The 25,212-nt window shown below is 44.9% G+C and overlaps 1 protein-coding gene across 2 annotated transcripts in view; it reads left to right on the top strand.

Annotated features, from left to right (window-relative positions):
* The first annotated feature begins 899 nt into the window (after nt 1–899).
* Nucleotides 900–25,212, top strand: part of LOC138977051 (anaphase-promoting complex subunit 7-like) — a 41,800-nt gene continuing 17,487 nt past the window's right edge. The window contains exons 1-8 of one of the 2 annotated variants that reach the window (XM_070349959.1): nt 900–1,105; nt 3,675–3,815; nt 4,155–4,226; nt 4,792–4,875; nt 14,792–14,907; nt 15,324–15,437; nt 15,630–15,717; nt 24,771–24,866. In XM_070349959.1, the coding sequence (XP_070206060.1) occupies nt 1,040–1,105; nt 3,675–3,815; nt 4,155–4,226; nt 4,792–4,875; nt 14,792–14,907; nt 15,324–15,437; nt 15,630–15,717; nt 24,771–24,866 (777 nt within the window). In that variant the 5' untranslated portion in view covers nt 900–1,039. The remainder of the gene's footprint in view (nt 1,106–3,674; nt 3,816–4,154; nt 4,227–4,791; nt 4,876–14,791; nt 14,908–15,323; nt 15,438–15,629; nt 15,718–24,770; nt 24,867–25,212) is intronic. The other variant, XM_070349961.1, reaches the window with a different exon arrangement.

Here is a 25,212-nt window from a genome sequence, read left to right as displayed (position 1 = left end):
GTAAACATTTCGTACAAAAATGTTACTCCCCTGACGAATAAATAACAACTACATTACTTCACCGCCGGCGGCCGCTAACACTGAACTGACACTGACGAGCAATTCAGTTTAACCGGGCCATACTTCCCATGCCAGGTGTACGAAATTTTACTCCCTTGTCCCATGTTAGTCTTGGTGGTGGAAGGGGTGGAGGGAGGGTAGCGCGACATTCGTTTGTGCGAGATCACATCAGTATTGGCATTATCCCTTCGCCCGCATCCCCGGCATCAGTTTTCGCGTACGAGATTTTTACTGGAAGTAAATAAAATGGGGAGTAAAAATTTCGTGGAGGGAGTAATTTTTTCGTGTCTTTGGGAGTTCTTTTCTCGTACGAAAGATGTACTCGGAGTACGAATTTCGTACGAAATTTGTACTCCGGAGTAAATTTTTTGTGGAGTACAAATTTCGTGTTACACCGGCATGTCTTCAGCACCGCCGGGCTTTTAGTCGTTGCCGGATGACCCCGGTCAGTGCTGCATTGTATTTTGTTTGACTCGTAAGCTGCTTTATTGTTGCGATCCCAGTTCGATCACCGAATGCTTTGGAATAAATAATAAAGCAAAGGAAAGTTAAGAGGGGGAGGGGGGGGGGGCAGGCCGGGAAGGGCCCCGGAAATAAGTAAAATAGACTGATTCTTTTTCAAGTTTTACAGAAAAAATAAAAATGGACCGCCAATGGCAAGGCTCGAACCGGCGACCTCGTGATCTCTAGCGCATTTCACTACCGACTGAAGAAGGCAAGCTGACTGATGTGTGAAAAATAGGATTTTGTGAGATACTGGTGACTGCCGGTGCCCGAGCCTGGGGGCTCCAGATCCGGCTCGCCGGATCCCGAGCCACTCCGAACAATTTTAAGCGGAAGTAGAAGGCTCAACGAGTAGAAAATAAGAAAATCTGTCGCGCTGAACAGATGTGAATAAACAGTATTGTCAACAACAGCAGAGAACATCACTGTAGACACACGAGAGCAAAGTCAAAGGCGAAATTGACAGGCTGCAGCAATGACTTTATTCGATTACATCAGACAGCTTTACCAAGCCGAGCTGTATGAGGACCTGGTCCACTTGGTATGTTCTGTTTTTAAATTGGCTGTTTTAAAAATTAACAAAAAAGAAAGAAAGAAATAATCAAAAAGTGAGGAAAAGAGAGAAGAAAAACGACACCCTCATCAGTACTAAAGTGTGAAATCCTTCATCCTATGTATTGCATTACACACACGTGACACAGTGTATACATGTGCACAGAACAATGTTAAAAGTGCATGTAGCTGTGGATTAAATTCCAGTAGGTTTGTTATGCCTTGTCAGTCCCCCGTTTCTTTAATGCAAGAATTGGTGAGTGGGGTGAGGAAGTACCGTTTCTTGGGCAATTCTCGCCGTGAGGAACGCTAGGGTTTGGCAAGAGAAGGCGAGCATGCCTTGCCCTTGGAGATGCTCACTACGCGAGAAAAAATGGCAGCTGTGCAGCTGCCAATCGGATTGTCTGTCCCTGACTGTTTACCGACCAGAAAGAGAGTAGTAGAGACAGACAGACAGAGACGGTTACCCACAAGTAATGTCTCAGCTTTAAGAAACACTGGTCAGGCTTTGCACTAAAAGTCAGACTCAGAGTCAAAGAAGAGTAACTTCGTAAGGGATCATCTCATGGTCTTGTTGGCTCTCAAAAATGATCAGGCAACAATGACATAACCAACCAAGCATGGACTAATAGAGATAGAAATGGAATTGATGTTGAAAAAAGCGCTACACAGACTTAGCAGCTCCAGAGTTCTGAAATATTAACATTGTTAATTTGTGTCTCTTCACTGGAGCACAAACAAATTCTCTGGTGCAGGCTAGGCCTGTTTGAAGTTGGAAAGATTGTACTGTCACTGTCACACTGATCAGATTTTTGTTTTGGTTTTTGGTCAGTAACTGATTCATATTGTGTCAACGATTTAGATTTAAACTGATACAACTGGGATTCTTCATGACAGGTGCAATAGCCTAGTGAATAAGACATTAGCCTCCAATGTGAAAATTTGATTGTTTAAAGCGCCTGATGGGTTTTAAAGGTGGATACTTTTCTGAATCTGATCTCCCAGGTCAACTTATCTGCAGACCTGCTAGCGTCTTATCCTCCGTTGTGTGTACACACAAGCACAAGACCAAGTATGCATGGAAAAGACCCTGTAATCCATGTTGGAGTTGTAACTTGGATGGGTTATAGAAACAAGAAAATAACATTACCAAGCATGCATCCCGTGAAATCAGAGTAGGGCTGCCTAAAGCAGTAAATGGGAAAAAACAGTCATACCAGGGACGTAGCACACCTAATAAAAGTGGTAGGGCGGAAAAAAATGGAAGACAAAATGCTGAGACAGCTAAGGAAATATGGGGCTTACACTACCGCCCCCCCCCCCCCCCCCCTTCCCGTCCCCTTGTAATGGTCTAAAAAAGAAAGAAAACATGATGCGATTTCGTGCCTTCTGAGCTCAGTTCCATCTAATCATCTTTCCATCCTCCACCAAACAACGGGCTGGTGAATGTATCAGTGATTATTAATCGACTTACATTTATATCTAAATTCCGATACGTTGAATGTGATGAGCACTTACTTCAAATGACTTTCGTCTTCATTATTGTCTAGTGTGTTAAAAAGCAAGGATTGACAAACTGGTTTACTTCTAAACAAGCAATTTATTGATCCGTCCAGCCATCAACATTGGCAGCCTGAGTGATGACTGAAAAATAGAGGGATTTGTCAGAATATTTTTAGCGCGTTTTCGATCCATCACAACCAGGATGCACACTTGTGTCCATTGTTCAATTCTCTCTCTACATGTTGTTTCATGTGACACTGTTAACCCCACAAGTTACTGTGTTACTCAATTGTTATGGCGTACTTACGGTTGACACACAATCACTCACCCCTCAGTCTGACCCCAGCTTCACACACAGAATATACAAAACATTTCTTACCTCCATTGTTTCTCATGGGAGCAGACGGACGAAGAAGCAATTTTCACTAAATTGGCGCCAATACTTTTATGGCCTGACGGAACTCGTCACGTGTGACGTTCTCGTCAAAATAAGACGTCATCCTATTCCAGCAGTTGACCAAGACTAACACACAAAAAAAAAAACCAAAAAAACCGACCTTATGCCATCGCGTGAATACTACGTGGGGTGTTCTGTTGGTAGATCTCTCTCTCTCTCTCTCTCTCTCTCTCTCTCTCTCTCTCTCTCTCTCTCTCTCTCTCTCTCTCTCTCCCTCTCTCTCTCTCTCTCTCTCTCTCTCTCTCTCTCTCTCTCTCTTTTTTTTTTTTTTACGGAAAAAGTGGTCGGGCGGTCGCCCTACATGCCCTACCGGGTGCTACGTCCCTGCATACACACTAGCTTATGAACGCAGAAGAAGATGCTTCAGGTTACTTTTAACTTTAAGTCTTACAACTTTGAGAAATGACAGTTGAAAATCTGATTCTGAGGCTGTACTTTAGAACTTAGCAGCTGTAGATTTTTTTGTATCTCCATCTATCTAACTTAACAACAACTAAATATATGTGACAACTGACCAGCCAAGCACACACAGTGACACACTTGCTACTGCTATAGTCAAGTTTAATAATGTGAGCTTTTGTGTACGTGTTTGTTTCAGTTTTCACTGGCGCTGTCCATGAGTGAGAGCAGCGAGTCGGATGTCAGTACAGAGCCCCTCATGACGCTGTCACAGAAATACCAGTGCCTTGTCTACTATGGCAACGCTTTTTACCAGCAGGGGGAATATCGCAAAGCTGTGGTATGTAAACAAGTCGATTTGTTCCCCTTTAAATTGAAATGTCTAACAGCTCCTTGAATACTTGCTGTGTTCATTTTTTTACATCTGTGTTTAAAACCTACCAGTCGTTCATAGAATAGGTGACGCTTGGTTGTGACGTTTTCATGTACAATGGAACCTCCCATAATGACCCCTCCTAAAAATGACTCCCTCCGTTTGTCAACCGATTTTCTGGGCACAGATGCCAATTGCCCTTGATTGTTGTTTGTGTGTATGTTTCTCTTTTCTTCTTTTTTCTTTTTTTTTGTTGACCAAAATTTTGATGTAGGGAAGCTATGAATTTATTTAATTCTGTTTCAGAGAATTTTCAAGAAGTCCCTTTTGCTGAGAAAAGCCATCAACAAGGCAAAAGGCAAATGCGGAAGTTCGACTGTAAGTCTGTGTAGAACTTTGTTTTTGCTTGCAGTGTTAGTGAATGTTGAGTGTGATTGGGATGAATGTAAAGCCAGTAACTAACTTCATGCTAATACTGCTGGTGCATCATGGTCATTGGCATTTTCATCAGTGATTGTTCATAGGTTCCAAGCAAGCAGTGATTGTCTCTGAATTAAAAGGATCTAGGAAATAGGAAAACTGATGCAATACACACCAAAAAGCATGATGCATCCATAGGATACTCTGATTCTAATCGTGATAGTTATATCGGGTCTTTTGGAATGAGCTGTCCAGTTTGTTCAATGAGGTCAGTGGACAGTTTTTATTAAATAGTTGTGAGTGGAAGGAAAAGTTAGAGCAGTTTTGCTGGAAGGTTAGTTTTTGTTGTTGTTGCTTTGTCTAAAACCAACTCCATCCCTGTTTGTTAGTTGATAGCCCGGGAAGAAGCGACACTATGTCCAGTAAGGGTTATCTTTTCGTCACACAGTAAGTGTCACCAATTGTTGACATGTGCTATTTTTTCACATTTCAGCCAGCTCAGTCTCAGTATTTCTGTTTTTAGGAAATTCCCTCAGAAATGGAGGTGAAATTCAGACTGTATCAGTGCCACATGAAACTCAAGGAAACTTCTGATGCCTTGCAAGTGGTAATATAATCTTTGTTATATAGTGATAACTTTTACTGTTTTGGAACTGTATGCATTGGAGTTTCAGATGAACTTCTTCACATTCTCAAGAGGTTCATCTATATATAAAGAATGATTGCTTCAAAGAATTTCAGGAACATAATTTTCAGTTAGCTGTGTACAGACTTTCCTGTTGTAAGTTCTAAATGCTTAAAACTGATAAATCTTAATGATTGATCAAAGTCAACATAATTCATGCACTTGCATGATGGTTACTATATCATGAGTATTCTCACCAGACTGCAGTTTATTGTTTTGTTTGCCTAAAAATAAATGAATATGCTGTGTATTAAGCGATGTGAACATATGACAATATGAACACATATAACAACAGTAAAGTGAGAGTAATGGAGGATGAAAGCTGCCTATTTATTCAATATCGCATGACTTCCCTTCTTTGTCTCTGTTATTCTTGTGAGAAAATATCCAGCGATATTGCTCCGTAGGCCCAAAGTTCGGCCATTGCCTAGGCAAAATAACTTGCGCAGAAACAAGAACAAGTCGCGTAAGGCGAAATTACTACATTTAGTCAAGCTGTGGAACTCACAGAATGAAACCGAACGCACTGCATTTTTTCACAATGACCGTAGTCCGCCGCTAGTGCAAAAGGCAGTGAAAGTGACGAGCCTGTTCAGCGCGGTAGTGGTTGCGCTTGTAATGTTATGACGTCATTGAAAACCGTGTTCTATTGTCAATATGCAAGAACCCTGACGTAAAAGGTTGCTGGGGATTCTGGGAGAATCATGGCGGAATAAATAACACGCTAACCCTCCATGCCTGTGTCTGCTTCATTTATAGTCTACCAGTTTGTTTATATATATGCATGTGACCGTCCAACACGACGAGAACACGACATGGTGTCAGAAGTGGGGTAGCGAAGCAGTGAGTGTGAAAAACTTTATGTACGAGATTGCAAGTCGAAAGTTTTGTTCGCGCGTGCCGTAGAGCATTTTGTTCGATCTAAAATCGCGTACTCCGACAGCAGCAAACTAGATGTAGCGTCGCAGTAGGAAGCGCACACTCCAAAAATAAAGAAAGGTGTGGTTCAGTGGTACGGATTCAGCAGAGATCCAGTATGGCAGAGCAGCCGAACCAACCACCATTACAGGCAGAGAGGAGACATTACACAGCCAATGTTCCAATACCTTCAAAGCTGGTTATGGAAGGCAACCTATCCCAAAACTGGAAGAAGTTCAAAAGACAATGGGACAATTATGAGATTGCTTCTCGACTGGACAAAGAAGAAGGAGAATACCGGTGTGCAGTGTTGCTTGCCTGCATTGGCGAAGATGCAATGGAGGTGTATGACAGCATGAGGTTCTCTGAAGGTGAGAACAAGAAAGACATAAGCGTTGTCATCAAGAAACTGGAAGATTTTTGTGTGGGAGCCACGCATGAAGCGTTCGAAACATACAGATTTCACATTCGACGCCAGGATTCGTCTGAGTCGATCGATGCGTATGTGGCAGCCCTTAGACAACTTGCTAAGAACTGTAATTATGGCATCATGGAAGACCGTATGATACGGGATAGAATTGTCGTTGGTGTCAAAAGTGATACCATGCGGGAGAAACTTCTTGAAGATTCAACACTGACTTTTAAAAAAGCAGTAGACATATGCAGAGCTTATGAGTCATCCCAGCAACAACTCCATGAAATGTCTAAGGAAACAACAGTGGATCGCCTAAAGGGGGTTCCGAATGCTATGCAAAAGGGACAGCATCCGAAAACACAGTGGAAGCGTCCAAGCCGAAATCGCGGAGAAAGGTCACAAAAGTGCACCAGATGCGGTCGAGATCAGCATGGCAGAGAGTCCTGTCCTGCCGCGAAAGCGGAATGCAGAAAATGCCTGAAGAAAGGACATTATGCAGTTTGTTGTTTCAGCAAGCCCATCAGTCAAGCTTCTGTGAAGGAAGTGAAAGATGAAGCATATCTGGGAGCAGTGTCAAATGCAGGAACTGACGCCTGGCATGTGGACGTTCAGCTAGAGCAGTCAAACATTCAGTTTAAGATGGACACTGGAGCAGACGTAACAGTGATCCCAGCAGTGATGGTACCCAAAAACAAATACCCGCTTGAGAGGCCTTCGAAAAGACTCTTTGGCCCAGGTAAAATTCCACTAAAAGTGCTGGGACAGTTCACGTCAAAAATGAAAGTCAAGAACGCCATGAGCATTCAAGACATCTACGTGGTTGAAGACCTAGAAGAACCTCTGTTAGGGAGACCAGCAATTCAGGCACTAGGACTCGTGAAGCGTGTGGAAACGGTGAAAGAAGGCAACAAGGAACGCATTCAGAAGACTTTCCCCAGGCTGTTCTCTGGACTTGGGAAAATGAAAGAGACTTATACGATTCGCCTGAAGGACAGTGCAGTGCCGTATGCAGTGACAGCACCGAGACGTGTTCCACTCCCTTTTCAACAGAAGGTAGAGGAGGAGCTTAGGCGACTGCAAGATCAGGAAGTGATTCGACCAGTCAACACTCCAACTGACTGGTGTGCCCCCATCGTTGTGGTGCCGAAAGCACATAATGATGCAGTGAGGATCTGTGTAGACCTTACCAGACTGAACGAGAGTGTCAAGAGAGAAAATTATCCTCTTCCGTCTACAGATCAACTCCTCGCACAGTTAGAGGAGGCAACAGTATTCACTAAACTGGACTGCAACAGCGGTTTCTATCAAGTTCCACTGGAGTAAAGCTCACAAGAGTTGACGACCTTCATTACACCAATCGGACGTTTTTGTTTTCAACGTCTACCCTTCGGAATCTCGTCAGGGAGCGAGGTTTTTCATCGCATCATGTCGCAGCTGTTGTCAGACATTCCAGGGGTCATATGCGACATAGATGATGTGTTGGTGTACGGACGCAACCAAGTCGAGCATGACCAACGTCTGAAGCAAGTACTTGAAAAGCTTCAAGATGCTGGTGTCACACTGAATGACAAGTGTGCTTTCGGCCAAACAAGCATCAAGTTCCTCGGACACGTGATCTCCAAGGATGGTGTGCAGATGGATCCGGACAAGGTGGAGGCTATCAGGAACATGCCTCGACCTAAGAGCGTCCCTGAACTACGACGTGTTTTGGGACTGGTGAACTTCGTCCGAAAGTTCTCCCCTAACCTGGCAGAAGAGACCAGACCTCTACGTGATTTGCTGAAAAAGGAAATTCAGTGGACATGGGGAGACGCACAGGAGAGAGCGTTTCAAAGACTGAAAGAACAGCTGACCTCACCACCAGTGCTGGCTCACTACAGCACATCCTTGCCTACCAAAGTGTCAGCTGATGCTTCGTCGTACGGGCTGGGAGCTGTCCTTCTCCAGGAAAGAGACGGTGAATGGCAACCCGTATTCTTTGCTTCAAGATCTATGACGTCCACCGAGCAGCGGTATGCCCAGGTGGAAAAGGAGGCATTAGCGTCTACGTGGGCCTGCGAGAAGTTCGCTGACTTCTTGATTGGTCTTCCCTCATTCACCATAGAGACAGACCACAGGCCGCTTCTGGCACTCCTCAAGTCAAAACAGCTAGACGAGCTTTCGCCACGGATTCAACGGTTCCGTATGAGGCTGATGCGGTACCGGTATGACGTGATCTACACAGCTGGTAAGGATCTGACAACTGCTGACGCCTTATCGCGTGCTCCAGTCGGATCTCCACAGACGTCAGACTTACAGCTTGACAGTGATGTTGCAGCATACGTCAAGTCAGTGGTGGAAGGATTTCCAGCGTCAAAGCAGCGCATGGATGAAATCAGGGCCAAACAGCAGAAAGATATAATTTGCTGCAAAGTGAAAGACTACTGCAACAAAGGATGGCCTGATGTTAACAAGGTTGAACCAGACCTTAAGCCTTTTCACACAGTGAGAGACGACCTGACGGTACAACAAGGACTGTTGTTGTTCAGGGACCGTCTTGTCATTCCAGAAGTGATGAGGCAGGACATTCTCAGCAAAATCCACGGAGGTCACCAGGGCATCGTAAAGTGCAGAGCGCTGGCAAGATCTTCAGTGTGGTGGCCAGGACTTTCCACAGACATAAAAGTCATGATAGAAGAATGTGCAACTTGCGTGAAGGAGCGCAAACCACCACCAGAACCATTGCAACCTACACCAGTGCCAGATTATCCATGGCAGAAAGTGGGTGTCGACTTGATGGACTGGCGTGGAAACGACTACCTTGTGGTTGTAGACTATTTCTCGAGGTACATAGAAATGGCACTACTACGTTCGACCACCAGTGAAACTGTCATCCAACACCTGAAGAGCATCATGTCCAGGCATGGAATCCCGGAAGTCATGATGACGGACAATGGCCCTCAGTTTGACGCTGACAAGTTCTCAAGGTTTGCTGAAGAATATGGCTTCATCCATGAAACCAGTAGTCCACGGTATCCGCAAGCCAACGGAGAAGCTGAACGAGCAGTGCAGACCCTCAAGCAGCTGCTCCTGAAAGCTGAAGATCCGTACGTGGCCATGTTAAACTACAGAGCGACGCCTCTGCAGTGCGGTTTCAGTCCAGCGGAAAGACTTATGGGACGTCGTTTGAGAACCAAGGTACCTGCCGTTCCCAATCTGCTTATTCCAGACTGGCCAAAGTTCCACGACATGCGGTCAGCCGATGTCCAGCAGAAAGAGGCACAGAAGAAAAACCACGACAAGCGACACCGAGCTCAACCCCTTCCTACCCTCAAGCCAGGAGAACGGGTGTGGCTGAAAACACCTACGGAGAAAGAAGCAGTCATCTTGCGACCAGTTGCTCCGAGGTCATACGAACTACAGACAAAGACGGGCATACAGAGAAGAAATCGCCGACACCTCAACAGACGTCTGAGTGATGCACCAACCCCAAGGCAGTCACCAGACAAAGCGTCAACAGCCATTCCTCCTGATGCGGGACGCCCAGGACATCGCGGGGAGGACGGTGGTTTTCCTGATCCGTCCTCAGAACAAAGGGAGACAGATTCTCCGTCTGAGGGATTGCCCAATGAACGGCCTGTGACCACAAGAAGCGGTCGCGTGGTCAAGCGGCCTAACATTCTTGATCTGTGACTTTTGGTTATGTTTAACTAGTGTGAAAGAAGCACAGGAATGTTTTCTTTTGTTGAAGTTTTCATCTATGAAAGTCATACTCATAGTTACATTGAAGAGCTAATTTGCTTTGTTTTCTAAAAGAAAAAATAAGCGTAAAGTAAGGGGGATGTAATGTTATGACGTCATTGAAAACCGTGTTCTATTGTCAATATGCAAGAACCCTGACGTAAAAGGTTGCTGGGGATTCTGGGAGAATCATGGCGGAATAAATAACACGCTAACCCTCCATGCCTGTGTCTGCTTCATTTATAGTCTACCAGTTTGTTTATATATATGCATGTGACCGTCCAACACGACGAGAACACGACAGCGCTGTGCTGCATAGCACGCTTTACTGTACCTCTCTTCGTTTTAACTTTCTGAGCGTGTTTTTAATCCAAACATATCATATCTATATGTTTTTGGAATCAGGAACCGACAAGGAATAAGATGAAATTGTTTTTAAAACTATTTCGGAAATTTAATTTTAATCATAATTTTTATATTTTTAATTTTCAGAGCTTGTTTTTAATCCGAATATAACATATTTATATGTTTTTGGAATCAGAACATGATGAAGAATAAAATAAAAGTGATTTTGGGTCTTTTTATAAAAAAATAATTTTAATTACAATTTTCAGATTTTTAATGACCAAAGTCATTAATTAATTTTTAAGCCTCCATGCTGAAATGCAATACCGAAGTCCGGCCTTCGTCGAAGATTGCTTGGCCAAAATTTCAATCAATTTGATTGAAAAATGAAGGTGTGACAGTGCCGCCTCAACTTTTACAAAAAGCCGGATATGACGTCATAAAAGACATTTATCGAAAAAATGAAAAAAACGTCTGGGGATTTCATACCCAGGAACTCTCATGTAAAATTTCATAAAGATCGGTCCAGTAGTTTAGTCTGAATCGCTCTACACACACACACCCACAGACACACACACACACACACACATACACCACGACCCTCGTCTCGATTCCCCCTCTATGTTAAAACATTTAGTCAAAACTTGACTAAATGTAAAAAGGAAATCTTTTATGAAATGATTGGGAGCCATGCAAATTTGACCTTGATTCCGACCATGAACCCGCTGTTGATAATCTGGAAGGTCGTACCAGTGGCCGAGGTCTTGTCGGCTACGTAGCGGCTTTACGCATATGCGCAGAGCCTACGGACACTGTAAGATGAAAACGTGGTGGGCATGACGCGAACGTAGCGAAACTTGCGCCGCTACGTTCACCGTAAAGTTACGACAGCCCCCCCCCTGTCGTAAACCTTTGCGCAGCACGCGTGTGGCGAAAAAAACATGGCGGGCAGCACGTTATTTTTTGGATGCTTTTGCGGCGGAACTTCAGCCGTCAACGGATGTTGCTGAACAGATCCTCATTGCTTTGCTTCTTTTTTTCTAGCAAGGTGTGGATTTCAACTTCACTAAAATGTCCGCCGCGGTGCTTTGGAGCTCCAGCTTCGACAACGTGATAAAGAACAAAACGAATACTATATTACGTGATCAAACACAACATCATGACGTAAAGTACACAAAAAGAAAGAATTCTCCGTATCGCCGAGACTAATACACTTCCTCAGGCTTTTGACGTCACTAGTTAGACGCGACTTCACGGGATATACCCCTTCACTAAAAATAGTACAACTTTTGCGCACAGCGTTAGCTCCTTACGTATTTCGTTACTCCGCAAACGACTAAGCAAGCGTTGTGACCACCAAGTTACGCATTTGCGGAGCTACGGAATACGTAGGCTTTACATGTTCGTAACTCCATGCGTAACCTAACTTATTTGGGCTACCGACAAGACCTCGGCCAATGAGCTGCAGATCTATCTTTGGTCGTGCCGATTCATAGATTCAACCTACGACCTCATCTGTGATCAGATGGCCAAGCAGTGCGTGGAATCTTTTATTCTAAAGCCTTATGGCTCGTTTTGACAAGCATTAAACGGATGAAATTAACAACATGCAGTTTATTTCAGTCTTCAGAAAACTGCAAGCGCATCAATGCCTCCTGTTGTCGGTGTTTTGTACAGAAATCTCTTCCACACGATAGATTCGCTGATTTGTCTCACGAAGCCGTCATCAACACGAACACAACGATTGCAGAAGCAAACTCTGCACCTACACGACTGAGACACAAGACTGATTATTTCACAGCTGCAATGCCAACAGAGAACAAAGACGTTTTGGGTACTCACGCGGCCTCGTCAAGTCTGACCCACGGACTAGCCATTTGTAAGACGGAACCCACCGAACCAAAAACAAATGACGTCAGAGTCTCGTTCGTTTTGCGTGTAACTTTGTCATGACGTCTTTTTATGACAGTATACCCGACAATTTTGTTCGCTTCCGGTGTCATTTTAGACTGTGGAACAAGCAACTCGAAAGTAGTAGCTATTAACCCGTGTGTTGAAACACTCTTTTGGGTTGCCGTTTCAATGTTAACCAAAAAGTGAAAGAAAGAAAAACAATGTTCAGTGGCGAAATGACAGTGGATTGAGCATTTATTCGGGTTGATGAAGGTACATGTACGATTGAAGCTTCTTTTCACTCCGTGTCAGCCAACAAGACTAGATTTGTAGCAGACGACAAACAAAGTATGTGTAGTACCTGTCTTGTGATGACAATTATGTCGTTATAAATTATCTGTACGTTGTGAAGACATTTCAAAACAAAAATTAGCTTTGATGCGTCACGGGATAAGTTACACCTCTGATTCATCCATGGAATCGCATGGTATTTCGTCTCGACAGGGTAAATGAATACATGATGTCTTTTCCGGAACTGGACAAAACTGGCCTTGCCAAGACTGACACAAAATATAGTTCTAGAACTTCTAGGCTTGCGTTGTTTATTCTGCCCATGGTGAATTTCCATGCTTTGTTTCCACATCCCATGACAAATTCTCCTTACTTTGGTCATGCCATATGCTCTACAGCTCCGATTCATCCATGGTACCGCGTGGTATTTTGTCTCGACGGGGTGAATGAATAGAATGACGTCACTCTCGGCAGAGCCTCGAGTGACGTCATCATATTCATTGACCCAGTCTCGACAAAATATCACGCGATACCATGGATGGACGGAGCTGTAACTTAAACATACTTGTGGTCTTCAGTGCCAGTAGACCGATTCCCCATAGATCTGACTGCTGTCTCTGTTGAGAGCATTTATACTGTTCAAAAAAAGAAACGCATAGTTGCTACTTGCCAAATTTGTTTTATTTTTCGAAAAAATTAACAGAAAATCCAATATTTAGATTATTTGTTTGAAATTTGGTATGGACACAGTTGAATGCACACACAGTTCATTTGCATCTTCAAATCAATCAGTCAATCAATACGATTGGGTGCCGAGGCTGTCAAGTCAGTAGGGGGTGTGACTGCCTTGAGCAGCAACAACTGCCCGGCACCTTCTGGGCATGGACTGGATCAGATGCCGGATATCTTGCTGTGGGATGGTGTCCCACTCCTCCTGAAGTGCCTGCAATAGATCGCGGTGATTTGCCGGCGCTTCTTCTCGCCTGCGCACACGTCTGTCCAATTCATCCCAGAGGTGTTCTATCGGGTTCATGTCTGGCGACATGGATGGCCAGGGAAGCACCTGGACATGGTGGTCGGTGAGGAACTGGGTGGTGAGTCGTGCTGTGTGCGGGCGAGCGTTGTCCTGCTGGAATATGGCATCCTGGTCAGCCAGAAGAGGAAGGGCGTGTGGGCGCAGAATTTCCTCCACGTATCGCTGGGCAGTTATGCGCCCTTGGACGTGCACCAGGGTGCTCCTTCCAGCGGTATTGATCGCCCCCCACACCATGACGCCTCCACCACCATGAACGGGTGCCTCATCCACACAGTTGGGCGCGTAACGTTCGTTTACTCTCCGGTAGACCCTCCTCCGACCATCATGTCGCTAGAGCAGGAAGTGGGACTCATCGCTGAACCACACGTGTCTCCTGTGATTCCGGACGGTCCAGCGAAGGTGCTGGTTGCCCCACTGCACTCGGTTCTGGCGATGGCGGCGGGTGAGGACAGCTCCTCTGTGAGGTCTGCGAGCTCTCAAACCAGCTTCATGCAGGCGGTTCCGCACGGTCTGGTCCGATAATCGGTGTGGCCCGGGGAGAGCCTGGACAGAAGATGAGGCCGACAGGAAACGATTCCGGAGGTGGCGGAGCCGTATGAAGCGGTCGTGAGCAGCAGTTGTCGCCCTTGGTCTTCCCGCTCGTGGCAAGTCAGCAACGGAGCCAGTGGCTTGAAACCTGACCCACAGTCTACTGATGGTGCTCTGGGACACGTGGAAGTGCCTGGCGATTGCACTTTGACTTTGGCCTGCTTGTAAACGACCCAATGCAATTTGGCGGTCTTCTCTGCTCAATCGGGCCATCTTTCGTCGCTGAATTGTCGTCTGATTTCTTTGTGGCGAACAATCCGCTTTTATGGGTTTTGGAAGACATGGTGAGAGCTCAATATTCCCCGAGTTTCACGAGATTACACTGAAGCATGACGAGTGGTCATGCCAAATGAGCAATTTTGACATTGTAGCCACTGATAACGCATGCGTCACGTGCAGAGCTCACTTGTGGCAATGGACGAAAGGTCGACGACCAGATAAACATTTTCTGCAGTTTGGTGGATATCCTTGTAGCCATATAACTAAATTAACCAAATATTACAAGCTATGCGTTTCTTTTTTTGAACAGTATACTTCCCTTTGTTATTTTACCTTGTCATTAGTGCTCTGCCTCACTGGGTTATGAATTGACTTGCTGTGTTTGGCGATGAGGAACTGTGGTTGTGTTACAGTTGGAGAGTGTGAGTACCAAGCAGCGTACAGGGAAGATCAACCTTGCCTTGGCGCGTCTGTATCAGCAAGAAGGCCGTGACCGCTCAGCACTCACATGCTACAAAGAAGTTCTCAGGTGACGCCTTCTCCTCTCAGGCTTCTGTTCACTGCGCATTAAACTTAACATAGTAAATATGTACTGTCTGTTTGTGGAGGCACACCATTGTAAAGACAGACTCTCTGTTTATAGACTAATTGTTTCCACTTTCCATGATTTCTTATGCAAAAGAGTGTTACAAACATAAGAACTCAATGATTGTACATTTACAGAAAATGAACCATGAAATAAAAGAAAGGCCTGAAATGTCCGGATAGCATTTCAAATCTACACCTGACTTTTTGCTATTTGTTGAGTGGGTGGGGGTGGTGTATTATCACTGTATTTTATTTAGCAAGTATGTTGTATTTATTTGACAGTTATATTGATATTCAAAATTAAGGATTGTTTGCTAATTTCGCTTTGTGTTCTAAAGTGCAATGACTGTTGTTTAGGGAGCACCCTCTCGCTTTGGTAGCAGTTCGAGAGTTGTTGTCTTTGGGTATGCGGGGGACAGACGTCATGTCAGTTGTTATGACAGCAGTACCACAGTTCTCCACATGTGAATGGTGAGTGTTATGAATGTTATACATATGGTGCGTGTGTGTGTGTGTGTGTGTGTGTGTGTGTGTGTGTGTGTGTGTGTGTGTGTGTGTGTGTGTGTGTGAGTATGTACGGTATTGCATAACTTGGAGTTTCATGATACCGATTAGTGGCCAGTGACCGTTTCAGTTTCACTATTTTGTGTATTTTGTTTGTAGGTTGATGGGGATCATACGTGCATATGCCTTCATGTCATCTAAAGACTATACATCAGCAGTCAGTACCTTCAGATCTCTGGAGACCAAGGTAAAGTGAACTCTCCTTGACATGATGAAGACAGCATACTTCATTGCTCCTCTTAGTCTTTCTACAAGCAGTGTGATAAAAACTAGTTTTACATTAAATCACATATTCTTACTCCAACTCACATAAATAGCATTAACTTCAGTTTGATGCGTAAGACATTGAAGTACTAACCCTGGAAACAGGGGGAGGTAACTCCCAAAACAAAACAAAACCTTGACAACAAGGTCCTGGTAGTTACCTCCCCTCACCGGCCGCCCGCGCATGCGCGGCACATAACGCCGGTATACTCATTCCCTTCTTCAACACGGTTGTGTTCAGACGTGTTTGTACTTGCTAGGCTTTTCAGCCTTTGGTCTCCTGTGAGGAGGACCTTTTGACCCTGGTTCATCTTGCTAAGCTGTTGGTGAGATCTTTCTTGTTTACAACGTTTGTTTATTGTAACTGTTCACTGGTGAAAATGTCTCTCTCCGTTTTCACGGAGTTCGTTTTGTTTTCACTATGGCGGGAGAGAGCAGTTGGTCACTCAGACAAGTTTTGTCTTTCCCGCCGAGCAGTTACTTTGTTGTTCAAGCTTAAGTCTAGTGACTTATCTGTAACGTTTTTCTTGTTATAGCTTGTGCCGCCATTTGCATTTGTTGGTAAATGGTGTTGTACTTTGTGCTCCGTCTTACGGAGTTGTACTTTTAACATGGCGACATTACTGTAGTGCTGCCAGGCAGGCGACATTCATTTTCCTGCTGAGCAGTTTGTTCTGTTGTTTAAGCTTAAGTCTAGTGACTTATCTTTTACAGGTTTTTTGGTTGAGCTTGCGCCGCCTTTGTTTTCGTGAATTATGTTAAAGCTTGTTGTCTCCGTTTCACGGAGTTGTAGTTTCAACATGGCGGACATAAGCTGTAGCGCTGTTAGACAGGTGACCTTGTTTACCTGCTGAGCAGTTCGTTCTGTTGTGTAAAGCTTAGGTCTAATGACTTATCTTTTACAGATTATTTTTGTCTTTAGCTTGTACCGCCTTTTGCGTTTTGGTATTGTGTTGTTTACTAGATGTCTCCGTCTTCACGGAGTTCTAGTCTTCAACATGGCGGGCATGAGTTGTGGCGTGCCAGGCAGGTACCTTGTTACCTGCTGAGCAGTTCGTCTTTATTTTGCTTAAGCCGAAAGGATTTTTCTGTAGAGATCTTCTTTTAGCTAGGCTAATATTTAACACTCTATTAAGGGGTTCCTTGCTTTTTATCTGGTCGAGATCTTTTGCGGCCAGGTTAGCATAGAATCGTTATGGGTCGTTCGACCCTTTTGTTGTGTTGTTGCCTACTTTGCTCCTGGTCAGAAGGTCAAGAAGTCTTGGTTGTGCCGTCTTCGCGGTGTTTCCACCCGGAGTCGGCTACTCTGCTGACGCTGTCGGGGTTTTAGGCCGTCAGCTGCCGTGACCTCTGCTGATGTGGCTTTCCCTCAACCGTCGGGTTCTGCCGACGAGGTACGTAATTGGAAAGTTCGATGCGTTCAGCACCCGAGTGTGCAGTTCGTCTCGACTGGAATCCTACCTGTCTCTTGGGGGTCGATGAGTTCGGCTCTTCGGAACAGGTTCTACTGCTTCGGCAAGGGGTTTCCGGCCACAATATCGCTTATGTGATCGTGGCACTTTCCGTTTGTTGCCATCACCTTCCGGCTTCAACCCTACGGGGTTTCCGGTCGTTGGTGGCAACGGCAATCTGTCTCTCACTTCCGCTTCCGGTTCGTTCGGTTCGGATGGTGGGGGACTGAACGTGTCAGCTTCCGGGCAGAACACTGCTGTGTTTCCGGTTGCTTTCACTCGGGATTGCCAGCTACCGCCGGTTCCGGTTCGCCGGTTCCGGGGTATAATTTTTGGAAAGTTCGATGCGTCTGCACACTAAGGTTGTAGTTCGTCTCGACTGAAACCCTACCTGTCTCTTTGGGGTCGATGAGCTCGGCTCCTCGTGACAGGTTCTACTGCTTCGGCAAGGGGTTTCCGGCCACAATATCACTTGCATGTGATCGTGGCACTTTCCGTTTGTTGCCATCAGCTTCCGGCTTCGATCCTACGGGGTTTCCGGTTGTTGGTGGCAACGGCAATCTGTCTCTCACTTCCGCTTCCGCTCGTTCGGTCGGATGGTGGGGGACTGAACGTGTCAGCTTCCGGGCAGAACACTGCTGTGTTTCCGGTTGCTTTCACTCGGGATTGCCAGCTACCTTTCCTTACTGGTTCCTCATAGTGCAGCTGCATGAGGTTTCGGTACTGGGGATCATTATTTCCGGTGTGGATCAATGATGGTTCCGGATTGGTCAGTCTACGTCGGATGACTTTGTTGTTTCAGACGGTACAGACTTTGACGAAGATCGGGTCGACTCTTCTGAGGTCGAGTCTACCTTTCGAGTCTAGAAGAGACTTCCTCGGCCATTGGTTTTGGCCGCTGGGGTTACTTTGATTTGTGGAAGGTGTGATGGCTGCTTCTCACTTGCAGCTCCACCGCCTTCTGCATTTGTCACATTGCCGGTTACCTCCGGTTCCGCTTAGTCGGTTTCGGGCTGCGGTAGCGTTCTTTCTTTACCGGTTCCGCACAGTGTGGCTGCACGGGGTTCCGGTACTGGGGGACAATCATTTCCGGCTTCGGCCAATGATGGTTCTGGGAACAATGACTCTTTGCCAAGTAGACTTCCAATGTCAACCCTTTGGGTTTCAGGTTGTCGGTGGTATTGGTACCCTGTCTCTCACTTCTGATTTCGGAGTGAAGGACCGTACGCATTAGCATCAGCTCGCACCGCCACGGTGTTGCGGGTGTTTTTGCGCTAGGGATTTCGGCTAATTCTGGTTCGTCTTTCGACGTTCCAGGTAATCGTAGCACTTTGTTCTTTCCTGTCCGCAACTTCTGATGTCAACCCTTTGGGGTCCAGGTTGTTGGGGGCAGTGATGCCATGTATCTTACTTCCTGTTCCGCTTCGGCTGTTTAGGATGGTAAGGTTTTGTACGTGATGGCATCTATGATTACTGCTTGCGTCGGTCCCCGCGTCTGACTTTTGGTCTCTCAGCGGTGAACAGACGCGTTCTGGGTTTTCGGCCATACTCAGGGTGATTCTTGATTGGCGGCGAAATTAATTCCGGAGTTTTCTTGAGGATGCTCCTTTGTTCATGCCACTCCAGGCTTCGGCCATTGTTTTTCCGCACTTTCGGTTGCTAACGTACGACCAGAATCGCGGCTTTCTCGTGCTATCTCCATCTGCTCTTGCAGGGGCTGGAGAGGATTACTTGGTCAGGTGTACTTATTGTTTTCCGTTCTCTGAGCACACCGTACATCTCCTTTTGTCAGGATCTTTCTGGTCTTTTCCTGTTGCTACTCAGGATGACTACGAATCTGATCAGCATTCTACTTACGTTAGAATCGGTTAACAGACTTTCTTTCGAGTGGCGAGAAGGTCATTCACGACAGCTGTCGGTCTTTGGGTGTTCATCTTTTTGTCCTCTCGAGGAGGTTGTTCGGACTTTCTTTTAACTTCCTCTGTTTTGACAAGAAGTGTCTGAAGTCAGTTTGGGGACAACATGACTGCCGGTTACGGCGACCTTGTCTTACCTACGGGTAACGATAGTCCAGTTCATAGTCATAGTCATTCATTGGTGCTTTCAGCCACGACCCACGAAGTTTATGAGTACTTGTCTTTGCTAGACTTGGACTCTTAACGCGGGAAGTTTTACTGCGTCATACGCTCGGTCTTGATTGGGTAGTTACTCAAGCAGGTCATGCACCAGCAGTAGCCTACTTTTGGCTAACCGTTTGGATCAAGCTGGGTTCACAGCTTGGTTCATTGGAGGGTGAGTGTTCCTTTTAGTTTGGGAACATCAGGAACACGTATGCTCTTTCTTGAGCTTTTTCTCACCGATGAGGGCTTGATATCTTTTTCTCAGGTATCACTCGTTTATCGGGAGGAGATTGGTCACGAACTGACGTCATCTCCTAGGCCTGGCGGGCTTCACGCCCTCCCAAGGTGTAACATAGTGACATTATGTTTTAACGGTCGCTACAGGGTTCGTCCTAATCAGTTCTGAGTGGACAACCTTAGGCTCTGATCGTTCCACGTTCGGCACTACAGCAAGCGCCCACTTGATGCTTGCTTCCTTCCTTGTCGATTAAATTTCATAGCTTCTTGCCAGTGAAAATTAAGTTAAGACTTTTGCCGCTTTTGATTAAAGCCGCATTGGTTCTTGAGGAGCAATCTCGGTTCATCTTTTGATGAGAGGTTGCATTCTCGCCGATCTGCAAATTGTTCCTTTGTTTTCGGCTTTAAGTCTTTTGACTCTTTTGTGTAAGAGTCTAGTAAGGCCAGATGTTTTCCGACATTTGTCTTGCTCTATCCATTGAACAAGGGACAAGTTCTTGCCTCTGGTTCATTGCGATCATTTAGCGTTTTCCTCATGGACTATGGTGCTGTGGTTTACTCAAGCCATAATCTTTTAGTGCTTCACTCCGCGGAGGGTGTTTCACTTGTGGTCTTTTGGAACTCCTTGTTCTCTTCAAGTGGGAGACGCAAAGGTTCGTTTTTATTACTCGCTCGCCTCGGAGGACATATCTGGTTGTCTTCCGAACTTGCACGGCTCTCTTTTGAGTTAGAACTGTCTTCCTGTTCTAGCTGTTTGTAAGAGATTGTTCTCTCTTTTCGTCAGTCACGATCAAGACAGTTCAGTGAGGTTGGCGCTCTTTCCGGTTTTCCGAAGACGTAACTCGCGTATCTTAAACTTTTTCACTTAGCCTAGGTCTCAGCAGGCTTTACGTGAAAGGGGTTATTTATCTAAGTTGATCTTATCTGGTGTTTTTTTGCCATCATTAACAATCCATGAGTGGTTGCAAACAAAAGGGGGAGGGGGGCAGTCAGCCCTTCCTCCAGCACCTGCTTTAGTGCAAGTTTCTAGGTTCTGGGCATCGGCTTTAGCATTCTCCAGTTCAGAAGGATGCTGAGAGGTTCCACGAACTTTTGTTTGTCGTCGGAAGACTATGTTTCGTTAGTCTGGAGAAGACTTTTCTCTTTCTACGCCCTGCGTGGAAAGGGCCCTGTCGTCAAAACTTTTGTCTTTTGAATATTAATTCCAGTTGGGATTTCTTTTTCTTTTTAAGCTCTTTTTTAAGAGCCATAGATTTTGAGACATGCTAGCCTTTCTTTATAGGAAGGCTCTCAGACTCTTTTTTGTCGGTGTTCACTTCCCCTTGAAGGGGCAGCGTTTTACATACTTTCTGGGTCTCACGCAAGATATTGAGTATTTTGACATACTCGTCTTGCATGGCTCCTTTTGGTTCTTTCGTTTAGACGGATAGAATCAAATTATTGCTAAGCAGCACTGGCTAGATGGGCTTTCACACTCATTAACAAGCTTATGAGTGCGGCAGTCAAATGGGGGGGAGCATTCTTTCCTTCCTCTGCGTTTGTCTAGAATTCATGGGGCCTGAGCTTGGACCCTTTATTCGGCGGTTCTGCGACCAGGCAATTCTCGTATGGCACCTCAGTGGTGTTTGGACGTTATGTTTTAAGACGTCTTTCTTTAACTACTTTTTGTGGGTTTTTTAGTACCCACTGCGATGGTAGTACAGCAGTCCCTGCAATGTACGGCCCCCGGGGTGAGCGGACACCTGACATGTACGGACACATTTGCTCGGCACGGAGTGTTTTCCTTCTATATTTGCCCCCCCTTAAACGGACACCTGCAAAACGTGGACGCGGACACTCATTTTCGGTCCCAACAGCAGGTCATACCTCCAATGTACGGACAGACCATCGTCAAATTTTCACCACAACAAAATCGATAACAGAGCAGTCCGGTTCTTGGTACAAAGATCACAGCCGCAATGGCGTGATGACAGTCACTGATAACTTGAGTGCACGTGTACCCATCACTGAGGAGGGGGGGTAGTTTTGGTCAGGAGTGGAGTACATGCGAAGATGCCAACATGAAACTGCACTGAGCTCTTTATTCTTGTCTGTTGGACGTAAACAACAGAAACCACAGTCGATGAAGGTCCTGAGCGAAAGTGAGTGAAAAACCGGCCACAGTTCTCAGCATCGTGTGTCTGTGTGTAGGCCTAACCTCTTTCATTGACAAGATACTCTTGTTTCCTCTCAGCCTTGACCAGTGAGTCGATTGCCTAATCTATGAACCCTTCAGTTGTCTTGCTTTGTCAAAAGTTACGACACTGTCAACTTGTTTTGCTCTGAGTGAACAGTGCAGCTGGCCTCTCTGGCCACAGCCCCCAACAGTACATGGCTGGAGGGAGGGAGAGAGAGGGGAAGGGGGGGGGGTGTGGAGGGTTAGCTGGCTAAACTCTGTGGGGTGTCCGGTGTCACTGCATGTCAGCAGGAAGAGCATTGGAGAGAAATAGAGAGGTGTACTCTTCCACACAATTTCCAAGCATCAGTTGTCACTGCTTGGGGTAGGCATTAGTGAGGGAGAATGGGAGCTGTGTTATGTACAGTGTATTTCCGACTGAAGAGTGAAAAGTCACTGCCATGCCACATGATCGGCATGCAGTCAATAAAGCCAGACAAGAAAAAAATAAATTACATGATTATGACATGCAGCTCTATCTGCTGCTATTTATTCAAACTGGTTTTCAAGCTTATTCTTGCAAAGCATCTGCACACGCTCCTCTGTGCTGTGTTTGTGTGGCTGCTTTCGTATGTCAGTGCATGGTGAGTGTGTTCACTGCCTTGAGGATTTATTTTATCTCTTCTTTTCAACACTTTTCATACAAATCCTTTTTACAGAACGTTAAAGAAGTATTAGGAGTTTATTGTTATTGTTTAGTAGCCACAAGAAGTGATTATCATAGACTCAATCCTGTTGTTTGTGTGTCTCTGTGTGAGTGTATGGGGGAGGGGGTGGTGTGGTCACCCCTCCCGTGACCGGACACCTGCAATGTACGGACAGTTTTGCTATGGCCCAAGGGTGTCCGTTCATGAGAGGGACTGCTGTAGTTGCTTACCAGTCATGGTTGAAGCAGCCCGGTTTCTTATCAGAATTAAGTGAGTTTCCCGCCACCTTATGGCCAAAAAAAAAAAATAGTCTGTTTACGGTAACCCGACCGACCCTATTTTTTCGCGCGACCCTAGACTTTTTTTGGGCATTTGGGAGGGAAAAAAAAAATTTGTTTTTTTTTGCAAAATAACGTAAAAATATGGTTTTTTGGGGGAGGAAAAAAAAAAAAAAAATCCCTACCTACCGACCCTATTTTTTTGGCCTATGTTACCGTAAACAGACCTATTTTTTTTTTTGGCCTTATGTAGCAATCTGCTATTTATGTGAGTTGGAGTAAGAATATGTGATTTAATCGAAAATTTCTGAATAAATTTTCATTTAATTAATATACTTACCCAACTCACATAGTAAATACCCTCCCAACCTACCCCGCAATCGTTTTTAATGGTTGAAGGTGGTGTTTCATTGGGAATGAGTATACCGGCGTTATGTGCCGCGCATGCGCGGGCGGCCGGTGAGGGGAGGTAACTACCAGGACCTTGTTGTCAAGGTTTTGTTTTGTTTTGGGAGTTACCTCCCCCTGTTTCCAGGGTTAGTACTTCAATGTCTTACGCATCAAACTGAAGTTAATGCTATTTATGTGAGTTGGGTAAATATATTAATTAAATGAAAATTTATTAAGAAATTTTCGATTTTCTTTGCAAGCATCAAGAGTGAAAGTAGTCAACGTGATATTCTCTTCCCATATGTTTTCCTTTCTCTGAAGTACTATCACAATCTGGTCAATGAAATCAAATGCAGGGATGGCCACATTACAAAAAATGTACTCGCCAGCCAGGCGAGTAACTTTAAGAAAGTCACCAGCCCGCCGCAAATTTTGCTAGTCCAGTACATACCACACACAGAGATTATGACTGTCAGATTTCTTTACACAAATAAAATAGTGGTGATATGACAGACAACTGGGCTGCGGTCAGCAATTGATAGGCTTTCCCAGCTAGTGTCTTGTCTTGCTTCATTTTGCAATGTTCTTCAGGGAAGTTGCACTCAATGAGATTTGTGAGCATGCGACTTCAGCAATGTTGTTCCTTTAAAAAAAAAGCGTTATTTTAGGTCATTCTATGTTCTTCAAATTGTGGACAAAATAAACCCCACCATCATCTCCCCATCATCTCCCCATCGAACTGTGCTCTGACCACTCCGGCCCCTCCCCGCTATCAGCATTCACTCAACAGTGTTATTTTAATGATTGGTCTCTTTTCTCGTTTCTGTCTTTACTACTGTCTATTTTTATTCTTTCTCTGCATCAGTTTTCAAGTTATTCTTTGCTATGGATTTGGAAACAGTAGCAATCGTAAAAACAGCTGAAGCACGTCTGAGACATGCCTTCGTTCTCGTTTTACAGGCATGGCAGCCTTTTTGCAGACGACAGAAGTTCCTACATCTGCAGTGTTTATATGGTTTAAAACTCGATAGTACAACCGAAAATTTTGCATTTGACCAGAATTTTCACTGACCAACCGGGCGAGCTGCCACACAGTTTTTACTAGCCCGGTAAATTTGTTCTCGGCCCTGGCGATCTGGCGGACAATTTGGCCATCCCTGAAATGATTATTTAGTTTTCTGGTTTTTGAGTTTAATAACTAAGTCTCTTTAGTGAATGAAAGGTATAGACTACTCTTCAAATCTATGCAGGATACCTTGCCAAACAGGCGTCAAAATTAAACCAGTTATACTAGTTTCGCAACTTATTTACACAATCTCTGGTTTCTTATGAATTGTGTCTTATGTCTTGGGGTTCTAAAACTCGATAAAGACACCTGTTAGTTTCAAAGTAGAATCTTGCAAGTCGAAGAAATAATTACCAGAGCATTTTCAAATATGTACACATGGTGCATACAACAACAGATTGACCAGAATTGCAACAACTACAAAATAAATTAAATGGTCTTATTACCTAGCCAGTGACAAAGGTTTGTTGCATTCTCGGTTAAGGGAGCAGTATGATTGATACACAAGATCACTACTGAAGCTAGAGATGATGGCAAACAAAGCAAAGAGATGATGTGTATGCTTGTTGTAGGGAGGACTGCGAGATAACATCTACATCCAGGACGGCTTGGCAGAGTCACTCTTCATGTCAGGCCAGTACAACCAGGCCGCTGTGGCCTTCCAGCGGGTACTGCACTTTTCTATTTTCTTACACATCTCGTCTCCCTTAAAGTTTCTTCCCAAGCTTGTTATACATGATTGTCGTAGAAAATATGCAGACGACGGTCCATTGCAAATGCAGAATGCACACTCAAAGTTTTCAGGTTCTGTGTACCTATTATTATGCCTTTTTCTTTTGATTGTTTTAGAAATTAAAAACAAAATGTGGTGGTTCATAAAGTCAGCAGTAACGGGAAATGTATATATATATATATATATATATATATAAGACTGTACTGACTTGATGTAAAAATTAGACTCAAAAAAGCTATGCAGACATGTGGGGTTTAGTTCACTTTTAGATTAGCAGTCGC

This window comes from Littorina saxatilis, linkage group LG9 (assembly GCF_037325665.1).
Source record: "Littorina saxatilis isolate snail1 linkage group LG9, US_GU_Lsax_2.0, whole genome shotgun sequence".
In the NCBI taxonomy this organism is placed as follows: Eukaryota; Metazoa; Mollusca; class Gastropoda; order Littorinimorpha; family Littorinidae; genus Littorina; species Littorina saxatilis.
The sequence above is the reverse complement of the archived record's forward strand: the minus strand, read 5'-3'. Positions and strand labels throughout refer to the sequence as shown.